At 38.5% G+C, this 22,812-nt stretch overlaps 1 protein-coding gene across 5 annotated transcripts in view; it reads right to left on the bottom strand.

Moving 5' to 3' along the window:
- Positions 1-5,136: 5,136 nt before the first annotated feature.
- The window catches only part of LOC132131456 (phosphofurin acidic cluster sorting protein 2-like), a 68,893-nt gene continuing 51,217 nt past the window's right edge, over positions 5,137-22,812 (bottom strand). For 2 of the 5 annotated variants that reach the window (XM_059543481.1, XM_059543486.1), the window contains 16 exons: positions 21,736-21,829; positions 21,096-21,182; positions 16,699-16,835; positions 15,107-15,245; positions 14,911-15,015; positions 13,142-13,248; positions 12,833-12,987; positions 12,316-12,426; positions 12,119-12,221; positions 11,011-11,043; positions 9,090-9,132; positions 7,827-7,869; positions 7,597-7,738; positions 7,019-7,242; positions 6,803-6,916; positions 5,137-5,453 (listed from right to left, as the gene is read on the bottom strand). In XM_059543481.1, coding sequence (XP_059399464.1) covers positions 5,338-5,453; positions 6,803-6,916; positions 7,019-7,242; positions 7,597-7,738; positions 7,827-7,869; positions 9,090-9,132; positions 11,011-11,043; positions 12,119-12,221; positions 12,316-12,426; positions 12,833-12,987; positions 13,142-13,248; positions 14,911-15,015; positions 15,107-15,245; positions 16,699-16,835; positions 21,096-21,182; positions 21,736-21,829 — 1,753 coding nt within the window. In that variant the 3' untranslated portion in view covers positions 5,137-5,337. The remainder of the gene's footprint in view (positions 5,454-6,802; positions 6,917-7,018; positions 7,243-7,596; positions 7,739-7,826; positions 7,870-9,089; positions 9,133-11,010; positions 11,044-12,118; positions 12,222-12,315; positions 12,427-12,832; positions 12,988-13,141; positions 13,249-14,910; positions 15,016-15,106; positions 15,246-16,698; positions 16,836-21,095; positions 21,183-21,735; positions 21,830-22,812) is intronic. The other 3 variants (XM_059543482.1, XM_059543484.1, XM_059543485.1) reach the window with 3 other exon arrangements.

Below are 22,812 nucleotides of genomic sequence, written 5' to 3'. Positions count from 1 at the left end.
CCCATCTCTTTAACCTGGCTTACACATAACATACTAATATGCTTTTAATATCCAAATCCGTTAAAGGATTTTTAGGCTGCATTAATTAGGTAAACCGGAACCGGGAACACTTCCCATAACACTCTATGTACTTGCTACATCATTAGAAGAATGGCATCTAGGCTAATATTTGTCTGTTTCTCTCTTATTCTGAGGTCACCGTAGCCACCAGATCCAGTCTGTATCCAGATCAGAGGGTCACTGCAGTCACCCGGATCCAGTACGTATCCAGACCAGGTGGATCAGCACCTAGAAAGGACCTCTACATCCCTGAAAGACAGCGGAGACCAGGACAACTAGAGCCCCAGATACAGATCCCCTGTAAAGACCTTGTCTCAGAGGACCACCAGGACAAGACCACAGGAAACAGATGATTCTTCTACAGCGATATCGTTGGCTTGATTGCAAATAAATGCACAGACACTATTTAACTGAACAGAGATGACATCACTGAATTCAATGATGAACTGCCTTTAAATATCATTTTGCATTATTGACACACTGTTTTCCTAATGAATGTTGTTCAGTTGCTTTGACGCAATGTATTTTGTTTAAAGCGCTATATAAATAAAGGTGACTTGACTTGACTATTCAGCATCGTAGAGAAGACACAGAGTTCTGAAATGACTTCCTTGGCCATGACTGGACAATCAGTGAGTTCAAATATGGCCTCCATAGCCGTCACAGGACAGGCAGAGAGTTTGCATACGGTCTCCGTAGCCATGACTGGACAATCAGTGAGTTCAAATACGGCCTCCATAGCCGTCACAGGACAGGTAGAGAGTTTGCATACGGTCTCCGTAGCCATCACAGGACAGGCAGAGGGTTTGCATATGGTCTCCATAGCCATGACTGGACAATCAGAGAGTCCACATACGGCCTCCATAGCCGTCACAGGACAGGCAGAGAGTTTGCATACGGTCTCCATAGCCATGACTGGACAATCAGTGAGTTCAAATACGGCCTCCATAGCCGTCACAGGACAGGTAGAGAGTTTGCATACGGTCTCCATAGCCATCACAGGACAGGCAGAGGGTTTGCATATGGTCTCCATAGCCATGACTGGACAATCAGAGAGTCCACATACGGCCTCCATAGCCGTCACAGGACAGGTAGAGAGTTTGCATACGGTCTCCATAGCCGTCACAAGACAGGCAGAGAGTTTGCATACGGTCTCCATAGCCATCACAGGACAGGCAGAGAGTTTGCATACGGTCTCCATAGCCGTGACTGGACAATCAGAGTGTTCAATAATGGCGTCCTCGGCCAGAACAGACAGTTCACAGAGATTATTACAGGACGCCACCACCACCCAAAGAACTGAGGCAAGTACCGCCATCTCCGAAGAGACTGCAGTGGAAACCATGTCCTCTGGGAGCACAGCAGACACCACTACCTCGGAAGGTTCTGCAGTGTAAGCCACCACCTCTGATGTTGTAGCCGGTGCTGCCACCTCTAGCAAATCGACGGTGGTGTGCACGGCCCAGATACACCATAAAGAAACCCCCCATACGGGAAGTGCTGCAGAAGGGGAATGAGTTCATGAGCAGGAGGAGTGATTTGGTTTGGGGGTACCAGATGTGCGTGCTGACACCAGCGGCGGATCCTCCATGTCAATGTCAATGTCACCTTTATTTATATAGCGCTTTAAACAAAATACATTGCGTCAAAGCAACTGAACAACATTCATTAGGAAAACAGTGTCAATAATGAAAAAATGATAGTTAAAGGCCGTTCATCATTGGATTCAGTGATGTCATCTCTGTTCAGTTAAATAGTGTCTGTGCATTTATTTGCAATCAAGTCAACAATATCGCTGTAGATGAAGTGTCCCCAACTAAGCAAGCCAAAGGCGACAGCGGCAAGGAACCGAAACTCCATCGGTGACAGAATGGAGAAAAAAACCTTGGGAGAAACCAGGCTCAGTTGGGGGGCCAGTTCTCCTCTGACCAGACGAAACCAGTAGTTCAATTCCAGGCTGCAGCAAAGTCAGATTGTGCAGAAGAATCATCTGTTTCCTGTGGTCTTGTCCTGGTGCTCCTCTGAGACAAGGTCTTTACAGGGGATCTGTATCTGGGGCTCTAGTTGTCCTGGTCTCCGCTGTCTTTCAGGGATGTAGAGGTCCTTTCTAGGTGCTGATCCACCATCTGGTCTGGATACGTACTGGATCCGGGTGACTGCAGTGACCCTCTGATCTGGACACAGACTGGATCTGGTGGCCACGGTGACCTCGGAACAAGAGAGAAACAGACAAATATTAGCGTAGATGCCATTCTTCTAATGATGTAGCAAGTACATAGGGTGTTATGGGAAGTGTTTCCGGTTCCGGTTTACCTAATTAATGCAGCCTAAAAATCCTTTAACGGATTTGGATAATAAAAGCATATTAGTATGTTATGTGTATGCCAGGTGTATGTTAGACACCAGTCGGGAGTACCAATGAACTGACCTCAGATTTCTGGTTGCAGCAGACAGGACGAGACTCTGGAAGGTCAGCCGAGACATGACGAGTCTCTGGATGATCAGCTGAGATGTGATGAGGCTCTGGAAGATCTGCAGAGATATGACGTGAAACAGGAAGATCGGTGACTTGACTCTGTGATGACAGCTGTGACATGACGAGACTCTAGAATGGCTGCCATTTTGTGGCAAGTCTCTGAGCTGGCAGCCATTTTGTGCAGAGACTCTGCTTCTCCAACAGTAAAAGGAGAGCCACATAACAACAGCACATAGTCCATACTGTCCCTCAAACTACCGTTAAACTCCACTCCAGGTAACAATGATTTAGTTGGTTCACTGAGTCCAAAACGGAACAAGTCCTTAAACAAAACTTCATCATAAAGCGGTACTTGATATGACAACTCACAGAACTGGTGAACATACTCCTCAATAGATAGGCCTCCTTGAGGAAGATGTAATAGCTGGTCTACTGGGTCCATGGTTCGGGTGGTTTGCTGAATAAAGCTGCTGGATCCGGGTGTGGCTGATTATTCTGTAACGTAGGAGGTGTGACAACAGAGTTGAGAATCCAAATGCAGCTTTTATTCATAATATTGGTCAAAACAGGCAGGGTCAAACACCAGCAAACAGGTACTATCCAGGGCGAGACAAAAGAGTAATCTGATAAACAGTCCAAGGTCAAAAAATAAGAAGGCAAACCAAGGCAAGGCAAGGCAAGGAAACACGGAGACTAGGAATAGGGTACAGACTAAACAATAATCAGCCATGTGTGTGTGAATGCAACCATTATAGTGTCACTGATAAGAAACAGGTGTTGTTCAATAATGAGTACCTAGGCAGGGGCTTATGGGAAATGGAGTCCAGAGAGAACAAAGACAAAACCCCTTATTGTGACAATACATGAATCTAAAAATGATCATACTTTAACATTTACACAATTTAATGTCTTCAATTTCAGAACAAACAACACAAACATATTTTTATTATTTGTCATTTATTTGCACAATTCTCCAGTAAGTATTTATCAAATACTGAAAAAAAAATCACTCAACAAAACACACTGGTTCACTTTCTTATATTCATTTACATGTCAATGTCTTAAAACAAAACAAAAAAGAAAAACACTATAAAAGAGTTCAACTCCTTTAAAAAGGAAATAGAAAAACGAATAGTAAATGTTAAAAAAATCACAATGCAGCCATGGTTAAAATAATTTTAGTATTTGTGTGACAATTCGAATCAGTATAAAGTATATGAAATGGCAGTATACTGTACGTTTATGTACACACAGAGAATTAGAAGAAGAAGAGAAGCTTTCCTCAGTGGTTCATTCAAAATCAATACTAACTTAAAAATACGGTTTGTGCAAATGTCTGCATTTCTATTTGAAACAGACAGATCAAATATTAGTGTTCTCTCAGTTTTAAAGATTAAAAGAAAAAAAACCCATCTTATTTTGCCCTAAAATTAGTGCTTAAAAACAGCCAGAGGCCCAAAATGGTTGAACAAACCTCAGCAGTCCACCTCAAAAGAAAACAAAACCAGTACAGAAACTTGGTTAAAACAGTCAATAAAAAGAACGATAACAGTTATGTTCATGAAAGACACAAAAAACATCCATTTTATGCGCATTGTAACTATATCACAGTTTGCACTTGGCTGTAAAATAACGCCATAAGCCATAACAGCAAACTCAATGAAATTAATACTGAAAACCCCTTTCTTTCTCTCTCTCTCTCTCTCTCTCTCTCTCTCTCTCTCTATCTCTCTCTCTCTCTTTGAAGAGTGAAAAAACATAAAATAGATCCACCACAGAAGTTACAAAAAGTTGTCCGGACGTCCTGTTATCATCCCAACAATCTTGTAGTATGAGCCCTTATTAGCCGGCAGTAACTGGACCCTGTATTCAACACAAAGACACAACCTTTCTGAAAACACTTGGTAACACTGTCCCCATGACTGATCAGAGATGGAATGTAGAAATGTTAAAAGAGTAAAAAGTGAAAATATCTGCTCATTGCCCCACACAGAGGGAATAAAACGATTTAAAGGGCTTTTTAAAGCATTTAACATTTTACAAACTGAGATCGCCCTTTAGATTGAACCCACACAAGCTGCCAAAGCATCACTAGTCCAAATGTGTTCCCATCCCCCTCAACACGCCTTTCATATTCATCCAGTAATTAAATTATAAAGTACTGTATTAAATAATCAAAGACACTTTACTTAACCTAAATGTGTTCTTTACTAAAATTTAAAGGTAGTGCCCTTTAGAATTGACAGATAACACTAAAATCTATCAACAAACTCCTTCCACCAGTTATGTGGCCCCTCCCACTTCCACAGTTTACACCAAATTTAATTTTCTGTCATCATCAATCCACGGATATCCAAACTGGCACAGATGAGATCTAAAAGCTACGGAGAACTGTTCCTCACACAAATCTGTCATAAGACAACCTCTTCCACACAAACTTTTAGAATACAAATTCAATCAAGCTCAATTCATAAATCCCACCCTATAATATTGTACACAGAACAATTATCAACACAGAAAATTTCACAGAAATAATAACAAACTTTAACCCAACAAAGTGCAAACTGAAGCTGCTGTACGTGCCGGTACAATTCCTACCACAACATGTGCTGCTCATCTTGAAATAAAAGACAGTGCTTGTTTCAAACACACCAATGATCCTTCCACTGCCAAAGCAACAAAAATGACAAGTAACATCACTAACAACATTTCTGTTGAGGACACAGGCTTTTATATTGTCCATTTCCACAGGAAAATCCAGTTGTCTGTTTTATCCCCCATCCGTAAATGGCAGCAGCAGGTCACATGGGTTTGCTGTAGCCAAAGATTCCTACAGGGAAGTGTTTCACGTGAGTCGGCCACTGCGCGGCCAGCTGGAAAAACTTCACGTCATGCCACTCTACGCCATCGATGGACACTGCAGAGACAAAGACAGTTTAAGTGCCTGCTGTTAGAAGTCACACAATAAAATATCTAATAGCAAATTTATAATTATTATAAAAACATACTGCAATCATGTCTTATCCAGATTTTTAATTCACCAAATCTAAGTTGAATCATATTGAACCAAATTTCTTGATCGTTTTGATATATATCTGTAATAAATGCTGAAATACAGTGTTTATGATATACGTACACTACTGTTAAAACTTAGTACAAAAGATACAGTAAACAATAATATTGTAAAACAATATTACAATTTAAAATAACTTTTTTCTATTTGAATATATTTTAAAATCTAATTTATTCCTGAGATCAAAGCTAAATTTTCAGCATCATTCCTCCAGTCTTCAGTGTCACATGATCTTCAGAAATCATTGTAATATACTGATTTGCTGCTCAAGAAACATTTCTGATTATTAACAATTTTGAAAACAGTTGTAATTAATACTTTAGTGGAAACTGTGATTTTTTTGTTCAGTATGCGTTGATGAATAGAACATTCAAATGAACAGCATTTATTTGAAACATAATTTTTAGTTAAATTATAAATGGCTTTACCGACACTATCGTTTTCTGAAAACACCTGCAATTGCTGCAAAAGAAGCAACTCAAAAAAAGTCAAGGGTCAAGAGCCCAACTCAAACACTGATCACCATGACGGTGACCCAACGCAAAACAATTTCAATAAGACATCCACATCTAAACCTCTGTTAATTCTCAATAAGAACTGATGTAGATGTCTGACAGAAATAAAGTCAATGTGGTTAGTAAAAATTGAAGCTGGAAATGCTGTTTGTGGAGTTTTTTATCAGATCTTGAGAGATTTAGTGTCTTTTATTTTCAGTTAATCTAAGGCTGTGACTGAAGAAAGTTGTAGTTTGTGTTCTTATGTCTCACAGCTTGTTCACAGCAGGGGTTTGAATTATTGAAAGAATGTCTCAGGAACATCATACTAACCTTCAAGTAACATTCTACTAACATTAGTATGTTTTTGGAATGTTACAAATTAAAGTCCCTAGAATGTTGAATTTAAAATCAAAATTAAGTTGTATGTTTGAAGAACATCATAACTTTTACAACTATTCCTTTAACGCCAATTTTTTTTTACAATTTTTTATGTTCCCAGATCCAACACTGAATATTTGGACAAAATTCTGTTAGCTGGGATGTCGCACTTGGTAAAGTCAGGTTCTGCAATTACAAGTAGACAAGTGACCACAGGGTGGCAGTAGAGTACAACCAACATATTACACATTCATTCTGAACTTGCTCTGCTTGGAGTTTCTACACTGAATTGTGTAGGTTTGTGTCTGTGTCATTTACCCTTCAGCATGGTATGCTGGTGTTTAGCGGTGCAGATGAGTCTGCTGATGCTGTCTATCACCTGACTCTTAGAGTCCACATCCTTCTCTTTCAGCTTCTTGCTCAGGAAAATCACTGAGAGTAGAAGGAAACCAGACGTGAAGCAGTAGTAACAACACATGGGAGACAAATTAACCACTTTTTCAGCTTTACAAGTCTCATTTTCACCGAACACACCTTTCTTGTTTTTCTCCTTCATGACAACGGTCATGGCCATTCCAGAAGGGGGTGTTGGCTCTCCTCCGCTGGGGATTCGGGAAACCTGCAGCGAGCGGAAGTTGCTCTTAAGCGTGTACTTACTTCCCACATCTCTTTTTTCCCCCTCTTTCTTCTTCTCTGCGCCCTGTAACGTCCAGTAGTCCACTTGAAGACCCATCACCTCCCCCCCAGTGCCTGGAGAACTGCATACACATACGTTTGAGATATAAGTGTATAATATATGTACAGCAAGGTGTTTCACGTGTCTTTTTCCACTGACATCAATGGTCATGTTCGACTTCCATTTCCAACCTAATTTTTTTCCCATTGAAATGGTTTACATTATGTTGTCCAGGAAAATGATCAGCAATCTTAATGTTAATCTTAATCTTAACACTAAACTTGGTAACTTTGGTAACAGGGTTGAATGGTCATGTCTGACTCATCCTCATGATAATTTCCAACCTTATTTCCCACTGAAAAGGTTTGTGGTATGTTGTCTGGGACAACAATCAGGATTCTTTGGCGTTTAGCCACATTTGCACAGTTTCTCATACCCTGCTCCAGAGAGACTGGCAGTAACAGAGGGGGATGACGGAGGGGTGGAGGTCATGTCTTTCCCGTATGGTGTTCCCGTCTGTGCTGGAGGTGAGGAGAGCATGTTCACACTGCCCACCATCACTGCGTCATCAGAGTCCACTGCCCGACGACACACACAAAAACACATCAATCATGTTTCACTGCTGTTATTGGTTTTCATTGTGGTCTTGAATCAAATAAATCCTACCTGATGTAGATAAGCTGTGCTCCACAATTCCCACTTTCACCAACTGCAGGAAAACAAATCCAAAAACTAAATTACAATGGTCGGGTATGTTTGGTACAGCATAGTTTATGTAGTATTTTTTGAATGCACAGAATATCCACAAAATGTGCAATATACATCCAGCATTGTGCACAATACTGTATCCCACAATGCAATGCTCTAGACTTAACATTACATGTTTAATGTGATGGAACCAGCTGTTAGTGATATCAGTTGTGATTTATAACATTTTGTTCTTGATCAAAATTACAAAAGTTAATCCGACGTTATACAATATTATAGATAACTGGAAATGTACACATGTAATCAAGACAAGTTGTGACAATAATGCAAAAGAAATGTAGCATACTGTTGTTTATCTAAAGTTTACCTTTTACACAATTTTGTTTCAAATATTTAATCATATAGTACAATATATACAATATACAATATATAGTAACCAGTACATAATTTGCTCTACACAATGAACAAATTAAATTTAGTATAAAAAATTACTTCTAATACTCACAAATATGATAGCTGTGTAAAATCTTGTTTTTTACACTTAAAAGTGCAGAACATATAGTTAATGCTATTAATGGTTCCCTGTTTGTTAAAATCTGGAAAAAAAAACCTGAAACTTGTGAAAATGTGTAAGTCTTATTTTTTTTTCTCACAAAAATAAAGGAAGTAAAAATGTTTGCTTACCCACTTCAAAAGGTCAAACCAAATATTATATGAGCTGTTTTATTTTATATCTATTTTAAATGAAGTTTGCAATTTTTGCAACCCTGTTGCCAAAATCTCTGAATTATTATCATTATTTTCCTGCATCAAATTTTTTGTAGATAACACTTTTGTTTTGTTATTATAGCTGTGGTAACAGGAATGAATGGTTGAGCTTCATGAGGTTGAGCTTACAAATTTGTGTGAAAATTTAGAAAATGGGATGAGATTGTGTCAGGAATTTGTGATTTTGTGTAACAAGGGAAAACCATGCAATAACAGGATGGTGCTTAAACATTGTTTTTAGGCTATTTAAATGATATACTGATATACGTTTAAGATTCAGTATTTATTTATAATTAATATAATATAGGAAATATATATACTTCCCACTATAACAAACATGGGATATGTGGCTCTAATGTTTTTGTAATTGGACAACCAAGTATATTTGTGGAAAGTGCAGCCGACACTTTAGAACAGCAACAGAGAGGAAATGAAAGAGAAAGCATTTCTCACCCCAATGAATGGGACAAACTTCTGGCAGGAGTCTTCATCAGGGCTGTGGAGGTCAAACAGGAGTGAGTGGTTAGCACAGGGCTGACAGCTCGTGTAATGTTAAGCTGTCAATAAGGGTGGATGGTCTGTGAGATGTGTGTGAAGTCTTCGGGGTGTGGGGGGTGAGAATGGGGGTGTCAGATCAGATAGTGTGACACAGAGTGGTGCCCTCTAGTTGACATAGTGCTGTGAGACCACAGTGAGTGTGAGGGCTCATGCCATGAGAGGACGCTGGGATAGCTTCTTACATCCTCCACCAATCAGGGGGTGTAAGGCCGCAGGCTATGGGGGCGCTTCATTACTGAGTTCACTGTTATATAATTTTTTAATCTTTCATGACTCTTCCCAAGAGTCGTCTACAACTGAAAAAAGCTGCTCACCAACACTCAAGAAACCAGAACACAAGGAACTTCCAAGATTCTGATTTTAGTTGATTGTAGTTGACAAACAGAGCCAGCATGTATTATTGTGCTGTAGACTTGACTGTCAGCATAAAGCCTGATCCACATTGCAGCTTTAGTGTCTGGCTAACATGTACAAAGACCAATCACAAATCTGAAGAAGCTCTCTGCTTCCAAACATCTACTTTAGGTGTCGCAACTAATTATAATTATAATGCATGTGCCAGGTTTTTTACCATTTTTAAGAAAAGTTTAAATTTAACAATTTAATTTTAAATGTAAAAGTTTAAATCCAACATTTTTTCCCTATACCGTGAATACATTTGTGCACAACTTAATCATTACTTTTAAAAAATGTTTTAAAATGATCTTATTCTTAAAAAATATCAAATTACTATAGAGTTGCACCACATGACATTGACCAACCTTGCGATGTTAGAAAAAAACTAATCTAATTATTTTGTATTTTAAGAGACGTATTGGCCTGTCTCTCTATGACGTGATTTCCTGTTTTAGTTTTTTATTCCTGCATGTTTTGTTGTTCAAACCACTTGACTTTTGATTGGAGCAAACTTCTCAATCATTAACTTTCTTTAGTTTTGATTTGCTTGGCCAGGGAGCATAAACAACATTGTAAAATGTGACTTCAAGACCCTCTAATTAATTTTCAATGGGTGAAATCAAGTTCCGTTCTAAATGTATTTTCCTCATTGAAAATTTCACTCAGAACATGTAATGCACAACATTATAGAAATAGAACGGGCTCTGAAAATTATTACACTTTTTTTAGGCCCTGCTCAAATGCATCAGCTAATACAATTGTAAAATGATGGTGAGGAAGGGTTGGAGTTATTTTAGATTTTTTTTATGTGGTCTGATGAAACACCTGCAGTACAACACTCATCCTCTGCTGTCCATTCTCACTTCATTAATTTCCCTGTTACCTCTCTATAGGTGTTCTATCTCTTTCTGTATCCCTGGGTTTCTCTCTGTATATCTCTCTTTATCTTTCTCTAGTTTGTTCGGCTTCAAAGTGATAATTGGTTGTATGACCTATTGTATTTAAGCTTGTCCTACGGCTGCCGAACTGCAGACTATCACATTTTTATGTTCCAGTCAGTATGTACTATGTTTCATCCTGTATTTGGATGATTCTTTTTCACTGGACTCATTTAGCACAGACTACCAGTGGTAAAAACAGGATTTCCATGATCCTTCATTCCCAAACCTGTAACCTTTCAGTCACCACATTTTTAACCACTACTCGTCTCTTTTCAAAGTTAGTCATCATCTCCAAATCTGTTAAACTCAAACCAAACTAAATCAGTTAAAGACACAAAAAGACTGAATTATGAACATGAAACACACAGTGAGCAGAAACTAGTATTCACGCGACAGGTTTGTGAGGTTAACATACTGAGAGCATGAGTGATTTAAACCACAGCAAACATTCACATCATCCCAAACACACGATTAGGTACCTGATGTAAAAATCAAAATACAAACTTCTCTTCCTTGAAGGCAAAAACAAAACAAAAGGAGGGAAAAACCCAAAGCATAACGGTTACTTCGCCATCCTCAACACACATCCACTTCTTAATGACAAAATAAAACAAGGTCAAACAAACAAGTGACAATAAAAAAAAAGTGTAAGTGTAACTGATTGTTTGATCTACTTTATGGACTTTATTGACGATAATGATTATGATCCCCATAATAATTCGTTGAGTGAATCTCATTAAACATGTCCTTGTAACATTTCACCTCATATTTTTATATTTTGCATTAAAAGACGGTTTTGCATTTAGAAGAGTAAGTCTTTAAGTACTATTAAGATTATTTTATGACAATCAATCAGATTTCCCCTAAATTATCATTAGTGCAGTGTATCAGCACACAGTTGTACTTTTTTGTCATTATCAGTGGTGATTTTCATTAGATTCTTTACTGTATACTGTAATAAAAAAGCCAAAATTTTCTTGAACTAAAACATAATTTATACGTTTTTCTTTTGAAATTGAAGTAAAATATGGCTTTAGTATCTCTGTAAATTTTGTAAGATTAACCCTTTTAACTGTATTTTGACCAGATGGTGAACAAACACACTACATTTAAGTATCAGTAGCTGCGTTTCCATTACCCTTATAATTGCGCAAATTGAAATTGCGAATTGAAAATACACCTGAAACATGTTTTCACACTTACATGAGGTGGTTTTTCAGGCAATTCGAAAAAGCAATATTTCGCAAAACTGCAATGGAATGCAAATGGTCTTTTTTTTTTTTTTTCTCGCATTAACAAGTCACGTGGCGTTCGTAAAAAGTCACATGATCATTCCTCTCCGCACAGCTTCTGTCAAGATACACGCATAATCCTCCTTCAATTAAATATAATGGCTAGTGTAGTCAAAATCCATTGCCATGACTTATCACAAGACTTCAATTCACGCCGTCAATTCACAATACTTTTTTAATCAACATTTATAAAATATCGCCAAAGTTTTGTGCAAATCTTTAATAAAAACGTGTCTACTGACACATGCCACATCATTAATTAGATATTCTCAAGCATGCATACACAAGACCATACCTTTTTTGTTTATAGGTGAGCATTGCTTCGGAAATTGGGAACTGGTGGGAGAGGTTGGCTCCACCCAGATACTGTGAGACCCGTCCGGCCACATCAATATTATCTGTGGACATTTTTAAACAACACAATAAGAACCAGCATTAAATCGGATAATAAAGGCATCAATTTGAAGAGCCCATATTAGCAGAGACTCTAACCTGAATTAGGAGCTTCTAACCTCCCGAACACGTCCCTCCATCCGGCGTCCATGAAGATGTTATTGAACTTACTGTCAAATGTTGAGATGTACTTGGCCAGTGGATGGCAACCTGATCAAAAACAAAGTACATTTGGTTCACATTTAAGAAATACAAGAGAATAAATTGGTTGTCTTTCACATCAGATTAAAAAAAGTCCAAAATAAACACTCACTAAGCACCAAATATGTCTAAAAACTGGCTTTGGTGCATTAATAATACCACCTGCTGGGTGGCAACTCTATTAGAAACACAATACATGTTTTAATTGAATTGTATGAACCCTCCCATTAAGCTGCCAAAACAGAAATAAAAAAAATCTGTCACAAAATCTGTCTTCATGTTTTTCTGACACATACAGTTTTACTGAGGGTGGTGTATAGGAAAAGGCAGCTATGAAAACCCATTGTCATTATCATAACATCTCTCATTTGAGGGATAATTTTGCCATGTGCTTCAGATGCTTTATTCTGCTTACCGACAGGAATGACTAGAAACCGAATGTAGCTCAACCAATCGGGCGTTTTGTTGGCGAGCTGCTCCACAAAGCAGCGAAGGACCGTGCTGAGGTAACTCTGATCGCCCGCCACTGCCACTTTAATGGTGGGTGGTGTTTGTGCATTACAGTTGCAGCTGACACAACGACAAACACCAAAAGACAAAAAATCATACTCTAGTTCTCACAAAAATACCCACTCAATTAATGTTCTCACTTGTAAAGCGTGCTAGGGTTTATTTGTGTATTGTGAGTGCACAGTGAGGAATTTCTGTGGCCAGTGAGGCTTACAATCGTTGAATCCTGGTGACGATGGTGTTGAAGGCGGCCTGAACATCTGCGGGGGACACGGTGGACACAATAGGCTGCTTGTGCTCCTGAAGAATCTCATTCAAATACTGACACAGAAACAAAGTTCACAGTTCAAAAAACAGCACGAGGGAATTAGTGCGAATGCTAAAGAGACAGTGTGAATGAGAACAAGTTATAAGGACTGGGATGTGCATAATGGCTATCCCTGCGGTACACATCAGCCTCGGGTAAGGGTGAATGTCCAAATAAATCCAAACAGACAAGACAAGTGATACAAACAGTTTGTATCCCCAGGTTAATGCACTGGCCCTGTATTACCATCATAACCATCTCTTTTTAAAATAATGTATTATTAAATAAATTAAACCGTGAACTCTGGGACAAGTAAATCAAGGAAAAGTATCCTCTTTTCTTTAATTATAACTCTGTTACTGTTTTGAAGGCATCATCGTTTAGAAACTATAGGGATGTGGGACTGACTAGTTGATTCCTCATTCTGCACTAGAACTAGAAGAAAAAAAAAACTAATAAACACTAACACTAAAATGTTTTCTTAATTGGTAATTTTCTTTACTTTTCTTTTTTACCTTAGTAATATCTTAAAGGGTTATTTCACCCAAAAATGAAAATTAGGCTGTGTTTTACTCACCCCCGTGGAATCCTAGGTGTATATGACTTTCTTCTTTTAGACGAATCCAGTCAGAGTTATATAAATATTGTCTTTGATCTTTCAAGCTGTTTAATGCCACTCAGTGGGTGTTGCATGCATCAGTCCAAAAGAAGTTAAATAAAAAGTGCCCATCCATAAAAAAGGGCCTCACACAGCTCTGGGGAGTGAACAAAGGCCTCCTGTGATGAATTGATGCGTTTTTGTAAGAAAAATATCCATATATTTAAAACTTAATAAACACTTTAATGTAGCTTGCGCTCACTGCTGTACACGGAAGTATGTCAGAGGATTTCAATATCAGTCAAGAGGAGACTAAAGTAAGGAAACTTTGCTTCTTTTGCTCCTGTTAACAAACGTTGGTTTTCATGGTACTCACCGGCGCATGCGCAAGCCGACCTTATATACGTCATCTGCCCGGAACTGCTTCTGTGTACAACTGTTGAAGCAAGCTAGATTAAAGTGATTATTACTTTATTCTGAATATGGATTTTTTTTCTTACGCTTTTTCTAAAAATGCATTGATTCGCCACAGGAGGCCTTTGTTCACCCTCCGGAACAGTGTGAGACACTTTATTTATGGATAGGCACTTATTAAACTTCTTTAGGACTGATGCACTGCAACATTCGCTGAGAGGCATTAAACAGCTTGAAAGATCAAAGACAATTATTAATACAAATCCGACTGGATTCGTCTGAAAGAAGAAAGTCATATACACCTAGGATGCCTTTTTTTCTATTTTCCACTAAAAATACTGAAACATTTACAAGACATTAAAATGATATGTTTTCTTGAGAAAGTTAAGAAAGGTTTAATAAGGTTAAGGCTACTCTTAAAACAAGAAAACATTTTTTGCCAACATGGTAATAAAAATACAACCTTATACAAGTGTTATTATCCGATCACACAATTTTGATTCTCAATTAAATTGATCTTATTTAAGGATGTTTCAGTATTTTTATCAGAAAACTAGACATAAATTTATATATATATATATATATATATATATATATATATATATATATATATATATATATATATATATATATATATATATATATAAACATTTACAGTACATACCTGTCCCTGCCAGTCTGTAGTGTTAATGAGAATGATATTCTCTGGCAGATGTTCATCAGAGTTCAGGATCTGGTTGAGTTGATCGTACACTGATTTCCTCGGGACCTGTGACAGGAAGGACATCAGGTCAGAAAATGAGAATCAGTCTTATAGTATTTCCTTATTCTTATCCTGGCAGACACAAACACACACTTACACAAACCTGTGTGATGAGCCTGGAGTCTGGCGAGGTCTCGCTCTCGATGCTGCTGGTGCGATCGCTCTGAGCTTTAGAGTTCTGTCTGTCCTTCATGGATGTGCTTCGTGGACGCCGCTGCAGCTTACTGTCTGTTTTACTGGCCACCCAACAAGGAGAAAGAAATATTAGAACTGCTGGAATGAGAACAGATAGTATAGTTCCTCTAAGAACTATACACAAGTCTTCCAAGCTGGAAAACCAAGCTAAATCCTGCTGAAGACAGTAGGTGTATTTTAGAACATTGTACCACAAAAAAAAGCTAAAAAGAGGCGAATCAGTGATGCACTGCTGCATTCCACATTTACTAAAGTGTCTGTGAGCCCATCGCTCGGGGACTGAGTCTTAATGAGCTCATTAGCCAATGCAAACACACACATATGTCGTCTAGTAGGGGCCTATGAGAACAACCAACTAGAGAACTACATGGATGAACAGACGATGTTATGATGGACCACAGAAATATAACAGATGGGTGTCTCTTTAACTAAGCACTTTCAGTCCTCTGGAGTATTAGAAAATAGACTCACTGGTTTAAAGTGGGCATGAAATAAAGATGTAACCTACTTTGTAAATGCATGATATTAATCTTATTGTGAATGCAGATGTTTCATTTTAAGTATTTAAGCATTAAATTTAGATAATTCAGATCCATCTCCATTCAATCAACAACTGATACATAGTACCAAGTCCCCACCTTGTTTGTCATTCGTGAAAACCATTATTATCGTTCCACTCTCCTTCATGGCGCCATCAAGCTTCGCCTTCGTTAATGTGTTGAAAATGCGACCTCTAGCGGCGTACAAAGCATACATATTGTGCTTTTAATAGTTAATTAATAGAGTGAATTGGACCTTAAAATAAAGTGTGAAAGAAAAAGATGATGTCCAGTTTAATGTCCAGTAAAGGCCTACTGACACCAAAATTTATGTTCAGCACAAAGATTTGGTCTGATTTTCCCATTTATGATTCATGTATTGAGACTAATGTTTAAAAAAACAGAAAACAAGCTGAATGAAAACACAGTCTTTGAAAGTAGGTGATGCAAAACATTGCACATCTTTCTGTTTGTCAGTCACTTGTCACACGAAGACGAGGCAGAGCCAATTCCAAATGCTTACTCTACTATTTACTGTCGCTTAGTCATATAGTCTGTTCGTGCGAACCACCAAGTTATAGTTTTATGTCTCATCAGCGGCTCTGGGCATGTGACCAAATGTATGAATTTTTTTATTTTTGTTTGGCTAAAGTGTGATAGAAAAGACATGTCAAATGGATAGCATGCAAATGTTTGCATTTGTCTGAACAGGTTTTTATAAACCTGTGATAAATTTTTATCGCACTGTGTTTTCGCACCAAACATTTGACCTCAGTAAGTTAAAGAAACACCCAGATGCGGGAACATCTGCTATGACTATTATTAAATACAACAGTGAAAACTGAGGGGATTTTTCAGACAGAAAAAAGGAGTTTGAGAGTGCGAGAGAGGTTGAGATAGAAAACAGATGGAAAAGGAAAGCAGGAAGGCAAGAATAGAAGGTTGTGTCTATTACCTAGGTGAGATGAGAGTCTGCGACTCAGCCTTGCAGAGTTTTCCCACTGTTCCTGGTAATTTCTCTGTGCTCACGTCCCAGCTAATGCTGGGATCACATGTTGCCATGCCGCCACCCGCCTCGTCCTCCACCAGCTCCTGCGTGGAGAGATAAACATCAGACGGGAACATGTATCACTCTCTTCAAGAGCTCGTGAAAATTGTCATGTTGCTGTGGCGACAGCCACTTAGCCACAAAGCAGAATTGTGGTGTGTGTGTGACTTCCACACACTGGATATTGTTAGAACTGATTAAGTGTGCGACACAGATCACAACCATGAATTATCAACAGTCAGTGCACAAAAACAGAAAAACAGGTTGACCCTTATGAAAGAAGGATAGAAAATTTATTTTACTAAGAAAATGTGACTGGTGATTGCTTGCAATGTTCTGAGTGGTTTCTAGGTAGTTGCCTACTGGCCCAGATCAACCCCCCCCCCAGACTCTCAATTTGATCTACTGGTCTGTAGATATGAGTCTGAATTTTTGGGTACAAATGGTTTTAATGGTATACAAACTTCATAATCACGGGAAGAAGAAGGCGGGAACCAGCGAACATTCCAAACAAACTTTAATAATAAAATAAACACAAAACAGCGCAACAGCCCCTCACGGACGACTGTCGCGCACAAACAAAACCAAACACAAAATAAAGCCCAGGCCTGGTCCTCTCTCATCCTTCACTAGCCGTGTTTCCACTGTAAAGCTTAAACCAGGCATGCTAGTGCGTGCCAGGGCCAGTCGCATTTCCACTGGCACTTCCGTGGCTAGATCGTGTCTTGTCGGGGCTTCCTCGGGGCCAACGGCCAGGGTTTTTTGGCCCGACAAAAACTTTGGGCCAAAGCGGTTATGAACAAAGGCAGAGTTTCTCTGAGTCTGGAGAGCTCAGCGCTGCGGATCATTACAGAATGATAACAGCTTTAACACCAGTATTAAAGACTTTATAAAATAAGTTGAGCTCAAAACTCACTCTTAGTCACCAGCGAGTGTTTGAAATAACTTGATCCGATGTGGATTCTAATCACTAAACAAGGCAGAAATATTTATAAGCGATGTAAAAGACTATGCACGCTAAACATTAACATTACCAAAGTAAACATGGTAAATGCAACCACTTGGAGAAATCAGACATCAGCTTCTTATTCTCTATCACAATCGTGTATTTATTTAGTAACTTTTATTATCTGCCATAAGTCTCGTCTCGACAGTTCAGCTCCATGTAGCCTATCATAGAAATATAATAATGTTTTTCTTTCGGGAGCTTTCATAAAAATAGATATATTATTATTCATTCTAAATATGTTCCTTGTACAGAACAACTTCCTGGACAGCAACCAATCTGGCTTCAAAAGTGGCCACTCAACTGAGACTGCTCTGCTCTCGGTTACTGAAGCCCTACGACTGGCAAGAGCAGCTTCAAAATCCTCAGTACTCATCTTACTGGACCTGTCTGCTGCTTTTGACACCGTTAATCACCAGATTCTCCTGTCCACCCTCAGAAAGATGGGCATCTCTGGAACCGCACTCCTGTGGGTTAAGTCCTACCTCTCTGACAGATCCTTCAGTGTGTCTTGGAGGGGTGATGTTTCTAAGTCACAACACCTTGCTACTGGGGTTCCTCAAGGCTCAGTACTTGGACTACTTCTCTTCTTCATCTACATGACATCATTAGGATCTGTCATTCAGAAGCATGGCTTTTCTTATCACTGCTACGCTGATGACACCCAACTCTATTTCTCATTCCAACCAGATGACCCGACGGTAGCTGCTCGCATTTCAGCCTGTCTGAGTGATATTTCTAGCTGGATGAATGACCATCATCTTCAGCTTAACCTTACGAAGACAGAACTCCTGGTGATTCCAGCTAACCCATTGCTTCATCACAACTTCTCTATACAGCTGGGTTCGTCAACCATTACTCCTTCGAGGACAGCCAGAAACCTAGGAGTAGTGATGGATCATCAGTTAAGCTTCACAGACCACATTGCTACAACGACCCGGTCCTGCAGATTTGCCTTATACAACATTAGGAACATTAGGAAGATTAGACCCTTCCTGTCAGAGCAAGCCACCCAACTTCTCGTCCAAGCTCTTGTTCTCTCCAGACTGGACTATTGTAATGCTTTCCTGGCAGGCCTTCCTGCATGTACTATCAAGCCTCTGCAATTGATCCAGAATGCAGCAGCGAGGGTTGTCTTCAATGATCCAAAAAAAGCTCACGTTACTCTTCTCCTCACCAGGTTACACTGGCTACCAGTAGCCGTTCGCATCAAATTTAAGGTACTGATGCTTGCCTACAAGACGACCACTGGCACGGCACCAACATACCTAAACTCACTGGTTAAATCTTATGTGCCCTCCAGAAGTTTGCGCTCTGCAAGTGAACTACGCCTTGTGGTGCCATCCCAAAGAAGATCAAATCTCCCAATCTAAATTCGTACAGCTGAGTCTTTACTCATTTTCAAGAAACATCTAAAGACTCATCATTTTCGCCAGCATTTAACCTGCTAATACTAGCACTTTTCCTTCTTTTTTTTCATTTATTAAAAAAAAAAACCTGGCTAAACCTCCAAATCCGAGGCCATGGTCCTCAGTCGGAAAAGGGTGGCTTGCCCACTTCAGGTTGGTGGAGAGTTCCTGCCTCAAGTGGAGGAGTTTAAGTATCTTGGGGTCTTGTTCACGAATGAGGGAAGGATGGAACGGGAGATTGACAGACGGATCGGTGCAGCTTCTGCAGTAATGCGGTCGATGTACCGGTCTGTCGTGGTGAAGAAAGAGCTGAGACGCAAAGCTCATTGTTCTGAAAAGTGATGTGTGCTCTGATTGGCCAGCTATCCAGTGCTAAGATTAAAACTCAAAATATAAAAATTAAAGCTAATTCAAAATATTAGTCAATATAATAATATATAAATTATAGGGCTGGTAATTTAATGTGTTAATATTATTAACGCATTTGACGCACTTGCCCCGCCCCAGACAAATGTCATACTTATCTTATACAACAGTTCATTAAGAAGTTAATATTTTGTTATTTTAGACACAATGTTGTCTGTTTTGCAAAATTTTGCCAACCAGAAGTTAAAGACAAAGCAGAACTGTTCATCTTCAAGCAACCCACAGTGGCATTTCAATTCTTAATCCACGTTTTGAATGAATTTGGTGATCCATTTGGCCCGTTGAACCATTGGCATAAGCATTGGCTTTGAAGTGGCGCTGCACAGACGGATCAGTGTATGACATCAAATACAGCGAGAGCCATTCAAAAGCACAAGGAGTCATCTGCTCTTTAAGCTCTTGCAGTTCTTTGATGTCACACAACGATCGGTTCGATGGTGATGATCTGCTTCAAGTCAAACAAGCCTAATGATTCAATGAACCATTCATAAAGAACCATTTACTTCACTCCTGAATGAATCAGCCATTTGAACGAATCAATGAATAAATGACTCGATGACTTAATCATTAAGACATTTACCACCACCTACTGGCAGTTTTAGTTGATTATTTAGAGTATAATTTCATTAAAGAAATAATTTCATCATTTAAATTTGATCAAACTAAATATTTCTAGCTGAACCTATTTTTTGTAATGCCTTTTCGATGCTTTACACAACAATGACTTTAAATTATCTTTTGGGAGTCATTTCTCCAAATTTGATGTGTGATTAATTCGATGAATTAATAACCACATCATGTAAAATTTTAACCGCTTACCAGCCCTAATAAATAATTGTCTGTGTGTGTTTTTGCTCCCTGTGACCCAGTTTTTGTCTCCCATTGATTGTGTTAATTTGATACCAGGTGTGTCTCATTCTTCCCCAATTATCCTGTTTTTAAAAGCCCTAGTCAATTCAGTTCCTGTTCGTCTACTTGTTGCTATGTGTGTTTCCTGTGATTCCCTGTGTTGGATGTACCCTGTTCCTGGACTCCATTAAAGATTGTTTTGTGTATACCCTGTCTCCTCGTTCCTCTCCAGAGCATGACAATAACATTAAAATAACACTGATACTTAGTTTAAAGGAATAAACATTAAGAATTATGATTTTTAATAAACATTACTTCTTATTCTTGATCTAATCCACAGAAAGATGGTTGACAAAAAGACGAATAAATGAGCTGTTGTTGTGTTGATGCTGGGTAGTAAACACGTTTAAATACTCACACACTGTTACTCTTCCCTTTAAATGTGAACTGATAGACACAAAGCAAAACCATGGTAATCAACAGAATAAAAGAAAGAAGGATAGTAAACAGATATCAGCTATCTGTTTAAGTAATCGATATTCTACACTATTCCAGACAGCTGTATAAAAATTGCTGCATAATAAATGTATAAAGATACAAAAATTGTCACTCACCCCAGCTGCAGAGTCCACCACTGTAGGGTCATCCGGATATCGGCCAGCCGCCATCCTGTTCTTATCCACTGTTAACAGATCGCCACCCTGCAAACACACACACAGAAACAAAGCACAATAGTGAGCATGGGGTTCAGGCTTTGGTTCTTCAAGTATTTTATTATCTCCTCCATAATCTTGTGAAAAAAAAACACTTTAGCATACCTTTAACAAGAGTACTTACAGAAACCATTTTAAAAGAACTTAAGTGTGAACCAAATGTAATGTTTTCTCGCACTTAACTGCAATTAAATTAAAATATAATGTAGCTGAAATTTATATTAAATTCTAATTGCTCTAGAGAGCTTTTATGTCCCACATAAGTAGGACTTCAGTTCATCTTTATATGTACTTACATAATTAACTTATTTTGTCTTTAAAATATGGTTAAAGTGCTGCTGAATGTACTGATGAACATTTATGGTAAACTAAATATATATTTTGTGTCTAAAATATTCCTAATTACACATTTGTTATGATGATGTTGCACTATTAACTGATATTAAATATAAAAATAAAATCAACATTGGCATATTCTGTATTTGCCTTTGTTTAGGCAGAATAATTTTGATAATTCAAGCATTCAAAATGTCAGACATACAGTGGAGGTTTTCTCTCTCGGTTGGCTCTTCTGACTGTGCAAACTGCCGATCTCTGTCTGTGAGCTGGAGTGAGACATTCCCTCAAAGAACGGCCTTGAATGGAAAACATACACATGTTAAGAATATAAAAACAGTATTAGAGCCAAGAATTGGATTTCATGGTCAGCAATAAAGTAGCAGTTAATTTTTCCTAAGTGTTCTTTAAGAGGCGTTTACACTGGTGGCGATTTGCGAAGAATATGCAACTGGAAGTCATTCACTTTTTCACTCTGGTGGTTCAAGCATTAAAAATTGTTCCTCTTGTTCATCATTCCTATACAAACAAGTTATCCTCCAGAACAATAGTATTTAGCAAAAAAAAATAAAATAAAAAATAAAATAACCATTCCTTGTCAAAAGGAATACATTTAATGGTGTGTCCCAAGATTTGAAGACTACCAATGAGATTACAGCATCTAGAAGTAGGAACAACTACAGCTGGATTATTCATTTTCTCACGAACAGAGTGCAGCAAGTTAAACTGGGGGTATTTACATCTAGAGTTCGCATTTACATCTAGAGAATGAGTCAATCTTTTGTTCGTTATCTGGCTCGGTTCGGTGTTCATCTTCAGTTCTCTCTTCACAGCAGTTCAGTCAGTGTACTGTTTGAGTAAATGAATTACTCCGGGATATTGGTTTGTTTTAACTCAGAGAGAATGTCAGCCACATTAAAAAAGTTAATGGAGACGCGAACCATTTTAAACGATTCAGTTTGATAGAGGGAATGAGAGCTCTCGGACTAAATCAAAAATATCTTAAACTGTGTACTGAAGATAAACGGAGGTCTCATGTGTTTGGAACGACATGAGGGTGAGTTAGTAATGACATAATTTTGATTATTGGGTGAAGTAACCCTTTAAGGCTGCGTGCTGTCCCCACTGTTCTATTAATAGGAATGTCTCTACTTCCTCAGATTCTACAATCAAGCTTTTAAAATTTTTCAGAAAGGACCTAGAGATGGAACACTTTCAAGGATCAGCCGAAGCACAACCACACTATATGCACGAGGCTGTTGGTTCTAACATTTTATCAGAA

The sequence above is a fragment of the Carassius carassius genome, chromosome 48 (assembly GCF_963082965.1).
Source record: "Carassius carassius chromosome 48, fCarCar2.1, whole genome shotgun sequence".
NCBI classification, from domain to species: domain Eukaryota; kingdom Metazoa; phylum Chordata; class Actinopteri; order Cypriniformes; family Cyprinidae; genus Carassius; species Carassius carassius.
This window is presented reverse-complemented; position numbering and strand designations above follow the sequence as displayed.